The sequence below is a fragment of the Peromyscus maniculatus genome, chromosome 1 (genome assembly GCF_049852395.1).
Source record: "Peromyscus maniculatus bairdii isolate BWxNUB_F1_BW_parent chromosome 1, HU_Pman_BW_mat_3.1, whole genome shotgun sequence".
In the NCBI taxonomy this organism is placed as follows: domain Eukaryota; kingdom Metazoa; phylum Chordata; class Mammalia; order Rodentia; family Cricetidae; genus Peromyscus; species Peromyscus maniculatus.
In genome coordinates, this window is record NC_134852.1 from 114928135 (window position 1) to 114939595 (window position 11461).

Genomic DNA, 11461 nt, shown 5'->3' on the forward strand with positions numbered 1-11461 from the left:
TGGCATCACTGGTCATGAGGTCCTTCATGGGAGGCAAGGAGCTGTCCACTCTTTGTTTCAGCATCCACAAAAATCCAAGAATAATAATCTCCCTAAACCTAGTGGGATATTGTTATAATAGGAGTATAGAATATGAAAACTCAAAACATAGTTCAGGCCTTCAAAAGAAATATGGCATTCAACAACTTAATCATTTTCATGAGTCTGGACTTCTCCAGCCCAAATTGAGGATAACAGTACATGACTCCTAGTATTGAAACATAAAACTTGTGATATAGTATAGAGAAATTTAATGCAAATTAAGAAATTTTAATTTTTTAATTTCAACATTATAAAAATACTACTTACTCTGTGTCAGTTCATGTGCCTGATAAAAGCACGTGTATCATCTTACTTAATCTTCACTAATGATAAAGCTATTTTTTCTTTTCCAAAGTGAGAAATTACAACTCAGAATATTTAAGGAGATGTTCAAATATTGGATAGTTTATATAGAACTGGAAAGTCAGTTTCTATTATAAGATGATATATAATATAGACTCATATAGCATCTGTCTTCCCAGACATAGCCCTCTGCCTCGAAGAAACTAGCCTTGGCTTCCTGACAGGAAGATGGCTTCAGCTATCTGACATTAATTCTTATAGTATATATTTTTGAGAGATGAGAAAGTAAGGACAATTGGAGGAGGAGATAGAGGGAAGAAAGAGAGACTGGATGAAAGAAGGGGAAGGAGGGGTAACAAAAAAGAAACCCAGGTACTAGTTTATCTCATAGAAAATATCTTTCTAGTACACTAATTAAAAGTAACTTCTGTTTTTCTGAAATAAAGATTGCCTAAAATGTAAAATCATTTGAAAGCCTCTGGCATTTGCAAAATCCAAGGTGCTATTTTACTGACTTTGCTTAAGTATTATAAGTAGAGAAGTAGTGACATTTTCTCAGAAGACCCTATGGAGAAGAGAAGAGTTAGGCAGAATACATAATGTCCTCTTCCTCTAAAGTGGAAATAACCACCTCCAGTCAAGTGCCTTTTCATCACTTCTTTCTCTTGAGGATCCACACACCTAGGTCTGTGGGTTCTGTAGTAATTGCCTTCCCTCTAGTGGTCAAACACCTCATTCTTTTTCTCCAGTTTTGTCAGATATGTCAGTTAATAGAACCCTCTAATAGAAGTAAGCTATCATGAGTTTAGTCATTTGTTTTATTGTGATCACCATTTAACTTCTCATCCTTCACTGGTGACCACTCAGACTCCTTCATGTAAGGACCACCGGGCTGTGGCATATTTAATTGGAAAAGGATTCCTCATGCTTCCTGTACTAAAGTGAAACTGATATAGCACAACATAGAACTTTACAGATGTTTTTCAAATAAAAAAAATCATCGGCATGGTGCATACAAAATAGTTATTTACAATGTTCCACAAATTATGGTTCGAAACTTCAGCTAATGACCATACCAATTATTAATCTAATCACAAGCTCAGACTAAGAAGACCATGACCAGACAGAGGTAAGAGAAACAAGAGAGGTGATAAGGTCAAGAAAAGAGAAGCCATTTGATCAAGCATATGACAGAAAGGACCAACAGGATACAGTAACAAATGCCTGCCATGTAACAGAAGAAGTGACTCTGTTAATAAGGACAACTGTCCACATGGCAGATCAATGATTCTGTTACAAGAATAGAGATTCTGTAAAGGAAGGAAGTATAAGTGCGCAGAAGCTCAGATGCTGTGAACTGTGAAATATTTAACTCCATGAGCCCCAGCTATGGGAAACATAGTAAAGGTAAATCTTGATGCCACTAAACTGATGAGACATGGACAATAAAGACACACACGAGGCCTCCACTCTACAAAAGAACTAAAGGCAATGAAGGAAAACTCTGAGTCCTCCTCCTTCTCCCTTAGAGGTTCACTGACCATTCAACTTTCATCCGTTTCTGATGTAGAGGTCAGCATCAATGCAGAGCCTCATTTGAAGTGTAATGAATAAACTGGATGTTCTACTGTTTCCCCTTACCAGCAATAGAAAGAAGCTTGTACCACATACTAATTCCTATGGATAAATTCACCTGGGTTGCACATTGTATGCTTTTTAATAAAATACTTAGCCCATTTAAGTCACCTGTATAGGTTCTAATCTCTTCATCATAATGAAAAGAAACCTGAAGATTCTCATGGAAATCAAAACCTGTGATGTTCCTAGGACAAAGGTTGGCAAAAATAATACAATGAACTTCAGTTTACCCTTGTATGCTAAATTCATATGAGGCTGTAAGTTCTGTTTTGTTTTCCTATACTTTGCTGTCACTGTGGAGTTGAAGGTTAATGTACCATGTTAGTAACCTACTCTAATTCATTTTTATTCCTTGCTCCTCTTCTTTCAACAATGCATCTGAATGCAGCTGTTTAGCAAAGATAACATTTGATGCTGATGCAGAGAGGCCTGGATGGATTATCAGAGGAGCCAAGACCAATGAATACAGCAGGAAAATCTGTCAGAAGCCTGATAAAAAGAGTGCTTTTGGAGGATGTCTCACAAGATATAGACTGAAGAAAGAAGAGCAAAAAAAAAAAATGTAACACTGCCAAGACTTAAGTGATTTCAATAAGGCAAATGAGTAAGAAGAACAAAAGGGAAGATTCAGATTTAAAATGAGACTATTGAACTATTCTGGCAGAGACAATGTCTCAGGAATGGCTATAGGAAAGGGTAGGAGTTGACACTGAAAATAATTGGGAAATGGAAAACAACTGCTACATTCATGTGTAGAATGCCTAATTAAAGAGCAATAAACTATTGGCAAATCCAAGAATTCTACTGAATTCCAAAAGCTATATGCTGGGTGGAAGGAAATAATCTCAAAGAATTACAACCTAACTAGTTTTGTGGTGTTACAAAGTTGAAAATACAAGGAATCGTAGTGACTCCTGTTAGAGTGCTCAGCACTGGGTGTGTCACTAAACAACAAGAAGTGGACTTTAACTTGGAGTGACAGATCTGTGCTATGTCCCTTTTATAGTGTGCTACTCAAGGAAGAAATAGACAGAGATAAAAGTGTTAAAAAAAAACAGGTACAACACCAATGCCCTTGTTTCACAGTGGGAAAACAGGTGTCTGGAGAATGTCACATGTCTACAGATGTCCACTCTCACCACCTGCACACCAGTGAGTGACTGGCATGTTCATGACACAGATCATATAGGAGACAGGAAGAATAGGACTCAGAAAAGAGAACTTATTTGATGTTTGGTAAATTGTTCAGATATGTGGATGTAAAAAAAAAAATTCAGGTTTCAAGAGGTATGAAAGGAATCATGGTCTTTATTATCATGTTTAATTTGCTCAGTGTCTCAGTGCCTCAGCATCATGAAACAATTGTGAAATTGCACGACTTTGGATATCTGTGTGTCTTTTCAAGATTCATTGGCCTGTAAGTCATCACAAACATGAACCGCAAAGCCTTTGGAAGAACTGACATATGATAATTACTACATCTATAAGAAATAAGTCTGTCCTGAGTGCAACACAGCATCCCTAGCCACATAATGCAGAAAAGAATTTTTTTTTTACTTAAAAAAAGTCTTATTTTAGGGGTGATCCCTAAGAAGACTTTAAGCAGATAGGTAGTTCTGCCTGGCAAGACTCCCAATGTGAGAGAATAAAGCATTCCAGAAAGCGGAAATGTGACTCTGAGGTCAGAACTAACTACAGAACCCTGTTTGAGTGTAATGAGTATTAGCATGAGGATGAGGACTGAGACACTTGTCTGAAAGATGCTCCTGTTGGGAAGGACACTGCTTTTATCTCAATTGTGCAGTAATGACTTTATATGTGAATATATCTATAAGAGGGGCTGGCCTTCAAGATGGAAATTTCCAAAAGATTTTCATTTGCCGCAATAAAAACTGCATGAGTGGTCAGACCTGACCGCAGAGGTGGCAGCAGGTGACGCCTGGATGATGACAGAGGTTTACAAGGCCCGGATGTGAAGCTGTTTCATTCAGGCTGCACTTGGTCTGTGGGCGTCCAGAGGCTGTGTCATCACTGACTGTTGGGGCAGCAAGTTTAATGCCAACAAAAGTCAGGCATGATGCTGAAGAACTTGAAAGTGGAAACTCACCCCTACTTAGCCCTTTAAATTAATTTTTAAACAATTACTTGCACAACGGTTTGACTAAATAAACAACTGACCAAAACGCAAAAAAAAAAAAAATAGTTTAAAAGGATTTTCAAAGCAATAAATTACTTTTTTTTCTTTTACAAAATATTTTAATATCTTCATCTGACACCAAGTAAATTTCTCCATAACATAAACTGGGTGGTTGCTCTTGAAATTGCTTTGTAGAGAGCAATGTTTTTTTTTTTAATTTATTTATTTTACAATACAATTCAGTTCTACATATTAGCCACAGATTCCCTTGTTCGGCCCCCTCCCGCCCCTCTCCCCTTCCCCCCAGCCCAGCCTCCATTCCCACCTACTCCAGGGCAAAGCCTCCCCTAGGACTGAGATCAACCAGGTAGACTCAGTCCAGGCAGGTCCAGTCCCCTCCTCCCAGCCACCCTGCATAAGCCCCAGGTTTCAAACAGTCAACTCATGCAATGAGCACAGGACCTGGTCCCACTGCCTGGATACCTCCCAAACAGATCAAGCCAATCAACTGTCTCACCCATTCAGTGGGCCTGATCCAGTTGGGGGCCCCTCAGCCATTGGTTCATAGTTCATGTGTTTCCATTCTTTTGGCTATTTGTCTCTGTGCTTTATCCAACCTTGGTTTCAACAATTCTTGCTCATATAAACCCTCCTCTTTCTCGCTAATTAGACTCCCAGATCTCCACCGGGGGCCTAGCCATGGATCTCTGCATCCAGATCCCTCAGTCCTTGGATGGGGTTTCTAGCACGACAATTAGGGTACTTGGCCATCCCATCACCAGAGTAGGTCAGTTCGGGCTGTCTCTCGACCATTGCCAGCAGTCTATTGTGGGGGTATCTTTGTGGATTTCCGTGGACCTCTCTAGCACTTTGCTTCTTCCTATTCTCATGTGGTCTTTATTTACTATGGTCTCCTATTCCTTGTTCTCCATCTCTGTTCTTGATCCAGCTGGGATCTCCTGCTCCCCCAAGCTCTCTTTCCCTCGAGCCTCGCCCTTCATTACCCCCACTCATGTCCAGGCTGTTCATGTAGATCTCATCCATTTCTCCGTCATTGGGAGATCCCCCTGTCTTTCTTGGAGTCCTGTTTTCCAGGTAGCCTCCCTGGTGATGTGAGAAGCAGTCCAGTGATCCTTGTTCCACATCTAGTATCCTCCTATGAGTGAGTGCATACCATGTTTGTCTTTCTGAGTCTGGGTTACCTCAACACAATTCTTCACAGACCTGGAAAGAATAATACTCAACTTCACATGGAAAAACAAAAAACCCAGGATAGCCAAAAGAATCCTGTAAAATAAAACAACCTCTAGGGGCATCACGACCCCTGACTTCAAGCTCTACTATAGAGCTACAGTAATAAAAACAGCTTGGTATTAGCATAAAAACCAACATGTGGACCAATGGAATCAAATTGAAGACCCAGACCTTAATCTGCACACCTATGAACATATAATTTTTGACAAAGAAGCCAAAAGTGTACAATGGAAAAAAAGAAAGCATCTTCAACAAATGGTGCTGGCATAACTGGATATCAACATGTAGAAGGCTGCAATTAGATCCATATCTGTCACCGTGCACAAAACTTAAGTCCAAGTGGATCAAGGACCTCAACATAAATCCAGCTACTCTGAACCTGCTAGAAGAGAAAGTAGGAAGTAGTCTTGAATGCATTGGCATAGGAGATCACTTCCTAAATATAATACCAGTAGCACAGACACTGAGAGAAACAATCAGTCAATGGGACCTGTTGAAACTGAGAAGCTTTTGTAGAGCAAAGGATATGGTCAACAAGGCAAAGCGACAGCCTACAGAATGGGAAAATATCTTCACCAACCCCACATCTGACAGAGGACTGATATCCAGAATATATAAGGAACTCAAGAAATTAGACATCAAAACGACCAACAGTCCAACTGAGAAATGGGCTTTAGAACTAAACAGAGAATTCTCAACAGAGGAAACTCAAATGGCTGAAAGACATTTAAGGAATTGCTCAACACCCCTAATCATCAGGGAAACGCAAATCAAAACAACTCTGAGATACCACCTTACGCCTGTCAGAATGGCTAAGATCAAAAACACTGAAGACACTTTATGCTGGAGAGGATGTGGAACTAGGGGAACTCTCCTCCACTGCTGGTGGGAATGCAAGCTTGTACAACCACTTTGGAAATAAATTATTTTTTAAAACATGGACTATAAGTTTCACTTAAAATTGTAATGCATAAAGGCATATGTACAGAAACTAATTCTCAGTAGTCAACCTGTTTCTTCATTGATTTTGACAACTAGTCTATAAGAGTCAGAGGAGAAAGGAGTTTACTATTAGATTGACTCTCCTGGGAATCTCAGAAACTATGCTCATAAAGTCTCACCAACATGCTTGCCTAAACATGAGCTGCATGAGGAAAGCAATGATTAACATATTATCTTTGATGGGGAACAACCCACAAGGCCTCAACCATACACAAAGAACTACAGACAACTAAGCAATGATGAGAGCAAGAAAATTAATCTTCCCTAAGGAAGAGCACATGGACTGAATAGCCAATATCAATTGGTCAGCCCCGAAAACATGCATACAAGTAACATTATACAGACTGAACAGATTTCATTTAGCAACATATATATATATATACATATATATATATATGTATATATATATATATATAATCACAATAATTAATGAAAAAGAGGCCACAAATTTGAAAGAGAGCAAGGAGGGATATATAGGAGTGTTCAGGGTAGAAAAGGAAGATGGAAATGATTTAAATCTCAAAATAATGGAAATAACTTTTTCAAAAATGGGCTGACTGGTAGACTTTGAGAATTGGAAAATTACTGCCATCAATTTAGAAGCATTGTGAACCCACCAGGCTCTGATGGAGAGCTTCACAGTTGTGCAGATGGCCCTGGTTAAACCCTTTATATCTCAAACAAAACAAAAACATAAATATGAGAAGGGGGCTTGTTGGTAGGGGAGATGTATATTGGAGGAGTACAAAAGACACAAGCATAATCAGAATGCATCGCATATGTGTATGAAAATGTCAGACACAATTAATTTAACACCTAACAAGAGAATAAAAAAAAATCCATTATAAGAAAACAAAATATCAATAGGCCATAAAACCATATCATCTCCCTCATGGTCACATGAATAAATGTGTGCCTCCACCAAGTTATTTCTGTCCATTCATCTTTTCATTTCTAAGTTATTTTCATAAGTTATTTTTCTCCCTTTGGATATGGAACCTGTATTATTCCATCTGATACATTCATTACCTCCTATATTCCTTTCTGAGAGAGAGGAGAAAGAGAGAGGGAGAAAAAAGAGAGAGGTGACAGATTTCTTTGCTTTATTTAGTTTCCCTCTTTGTGTGATAATGAAAATTTCATTCCATACTAAGGAAATATTTTAAACAACATTTGTTTCCAATAAAGGCCCAGAAATCACAGATAACACCATGTTCTGTAATAATTTTACAATTTTAATAATTTAAATTCTACTGTGTACAGACAGTAGACGGAGGATGCTCCTCTGAATTTGCTTGGTCTTGATGCTGTAGATGATGGGGTTCATAAGTGGAGGAAAGAGAAAGTAGACATAGCTCATGGTTATATGCACCACATGTGGGGCATGCTTTCCAAACCGGTGGATGAAGGTCAGACCAATCACAGTGATGTAAAAGACCAGGACACAACTAATGTGAGAAACACAGGTGTTGAGAGCCTTTGCTCTCTCCTCTCCAGAGGCGATGCCCATAACTGTCTTCAGAATGAGGACATATGAAAAGACAATGATCAGTGCATCAAGAAAGAAAGTCAAGGCAACCAAAACAACTGGGTACACACGGTTAAAGGTGATGTCAGCACATGCAAGTTTCATGACGTCTTGGTGGAGGCAGAAGGCATGAGAAAGAACATGGGAACGGCAGTATGGAAACCAAAAGAGAGGCAAGATTGGGGGCACAATAGTCACAAAACCTCGCAGCAGTACCCCCAGTGTGACCTTCATTACTTTGGAATTGGTAAGGATAGAGTTGTAATGCAGAGGTGTGCGGATAGCAACAAAGCGGTCATAGGCCATGGCAAGCAAGACCCCTGATTCTACAATGGCTAATGAGTGGATGAAGTAGGACTGAATGAAACAGGCCCCATGTGCGATCTCCCTCTGATTCAGCACCAGTACACCCAGCACTGTGGGCATCGTGGTTAGTGTCATCCCAAGGTCTGTACTTGCCAGAACAGCAAGGAAGTAGTACATGGGCTCATGGAGGCTGTGGTCATTCCAAATGATGAAAAGAAGTGTGCCGTTCCCTAAAATGATGGAGAAGTAGATGACAAAGAATGGGATAGAGATCCAGTGGTGAATTGCTTCCAAGCCCAGGAAGCCAGTCAGCAAGAAAGGAGCCGCATCACTGTTGTTGAACCACATGATTTTCAGCTAAAGACGGTTTCAGAGACTAAGAAAGCAGCAGTCTTCCTACCACCATCTCACTGTAGCACATCTGCAGGTCATTTTTTATTTCCAAATGTACAGGGATTTCTGCATTGTTTCAAATTTAAGAAGACTTTCCTCATCCAGTCTTTGCCTAGAATAGCAATATTAATCACTATCACAATTAGTCACTTCACATTAGTCACTACCACAATTTACTATGAAGCATGCTGCTTTTAATATTGTGATACAATTCCAACCTTCACACTTAGTCCCAACCAGCCATCTTCAGGTCCATTTCATTCTCTTCACTCTTCTTTTTTTTATATATTTTTTTTGCTTTAATTTTATGTGTGGGGTGTTTTGTCAGAATGTTATGTCTGTGCACTAAGTGTGTGTAGTGTCCACAGAGACCAGATGAGGGTATTGGATCCCCTGGAGCTGGAGTTACAGATATCTGTGAGTGACTATGTGGGTACTGAGAATTGAACCTCGGTTCTCTAGAAGAGCAGTCTATGCTCTTAACCACTGACCCATCTCTCCATCCCCTTCATCTCCCCACTATTTTATTCATTCTCATATTATGTCCCATACAACATTTTGTTGTAATTGTATTAAACTTGTTTCAGTATATACTTCCTTTCTTGAAACCAATGAGATAACTTAAAAAGAAAAAAAACTAAGCAAATGCTTAATCAACAGTAATGAGTTCACTACTGTGAAATGTTTGGGTTATTTTTACAGTGTGCTGCCTCAAGTGTGCCCTAAACAAGGAAAGAACTCATGAATCGCTAGAAAAAAAATTGAACAAGTGAACAGAATAAGCAAACTCATTTTAAAACACTGTGAGTGTTCTAAGAATTTAGGGCCCAGCAAGTTTTCATTAGTAAATATATCTGACACCTAAAACATTTCAGACAAAATTTAACTTGGAGAAAAAAATATACACTGGAATGGAAAATATATAAATGGAAAATTTAAGGAAGCCAGAATATTTCATGAGGTTTCTATTAAAACTTGATTCTTATAAATGCTGGTAGACTTTTTCAAAATGTTTATGGAATGGAAAATAGTCATGTCAGAAATTGGTAGTTGGAAACATGCACTTTATACAGCAAGATACAGAACAAAGTTAAAATCTAACACATGAGGGTAATTGTGATCATATTGCTGAGTGAGGCAATCACAGATTGCATTACAACAGACATCTACAAACTCTTTATCCGTGAAAAATCAAAACTAGGCTTCATAGGGATCTTTGAGCTATGATCTATGTATAATTTATACACCTATATTATCAGGTCACTTTTGTTTGCATACAATCAGGAAATTTTGAAACAAGAATATTATGATAATTTAAAACAAGAAAAATGTGTTCCTCGCAAATTCAACTAGATCTGTGTGTCCAGAATCTTTTAAAATAACTTTGTATGATAAACAACATCAGTATTAAGTCGGAGGATGAATTCAGCAAGGTTGTTAATGATAGCAATCTTTTTGTAACCCTTCAATATTTAGTAAAGTCCTATCAACAACCAGAAATGCATATATGGGAACTGTAGCACAATATAATCTCTTTGATAATAAGCCACTAGTCTAGAAAAAATAATAGAAGAAAGGTAAATGAGCTCTGGAAACAACACTATTTCAGAGGAAACTAGCTATGGAGAAGCAGTCAGTCTGAGAAACTGAATGGTAGCTCCTCTGATAAAAGAAAAAGTTCATTATCTTGATCCACTAGATTATAGTATATTAGTGACTCAGCTTGGCTTTGTAGAACTGATGTGTATGCCATCATATACCAAAATCCCTGCTACTAACCCTCCATTCGGAAAGCAGAAAAAGAGAAGATAAACTTCACAGTTTATTATGCAGCATAAAAGCAAGCCACAAATCCTCGCCTACTGCCACTTTGAACATGGACCAGAGTGAATAAGCAGAAGGCACAGCTTCTTCCTTCTAGACTTTGGAACAATAAGGATTTAAGTACTAATGCTAAGGAGTAACTCTTTTGATAATAGTTATAATTTATTAATATGTATTTTATTGACTTAAGCCAAAGAGTACCCGATTTGGTATTAATACTCCCTACCAGTAACTATGCTAAAATTTAATTGTAGCATAACTGGCAGTGTCAGAAACGTTATACATGTCTAAGAACAACTGCTCAGTTTAGACACTCTGCTAACGTTGGGCTGGAGGAATGGCTTAAGAGCACTGATGGATCTTGCAGAGAACCCAGGTTCAGTTCCCAGAACCCAGGATGCGGCTCTCAACATCTGTAACTTCAGTTCCAGGAATTCCAACACATAATATCACTGGCTCAAATCTTCGGAGGAATTTTGTATCATTACCAGGCAAGTGTACTGGGATTTCAGGCATATAGGTAAGATTGGAGTACTTTCTCCCTTATCCTTTTCAGAAGGCTATTTTTGGACTGATTCCCATAAAGCAGTAAGCCCTGTGTCCTCAACAGTTTGCCAGAATGTCACAAACATCATCCAGAGATTTTTTTGATCAGTTCTAGATAATCTGCAAACATCCTCTACATTCAATGTCTTCTCACACCATTCACTTGGCCTTGGCCTATTGCTCAAGAACCAGTGTTTATTTACAAGAGCTGTGTAGATAATGTTCACTCAACTAGCAACTGGAAACCATAGACCAAGGGTGGCAACCTAAAGTCACAGCTTTGAAGAAATTGTTTAAACTTTACCTGTTTTCCATGCTAATTAAGATAGGAGCCAGCACTGGAAAGGAAGGGTAGGTTCTTTGGAAATTTTTTCTTTGTAATAAATCAAAACAAGAGCATCCTGAAGAAATGAACAAATAGGCAGTTGATCAGAGGATGCTAAAGGTGA

The 11461-nt window shown here is 38.6% G+C and overlaps 1 protein-coding gene across 1 annotated transcript; it reads right to left on the reverse strand.

Moving 5' to 3' along the window:
- Window positions 1-7658: 7658 nt before the first annotated feature.
- Window positions 7659-8600, reverse strand: Or51b4 (olfactory receptor family 51 subfamily B member 4). Its single transcript, XM_006979088.2, has one exon. The coding sequence runs from the start codon at window positions 8595-8597 to the stop codon at window positions 7659-7661; it is 939 nt and encodes a 312-aa protein (XP_006979150.1). The 5' UTR covers window positions 8598-8600.
- Window positions 8601-11461: the final 2861 nt, after the last annotated feature.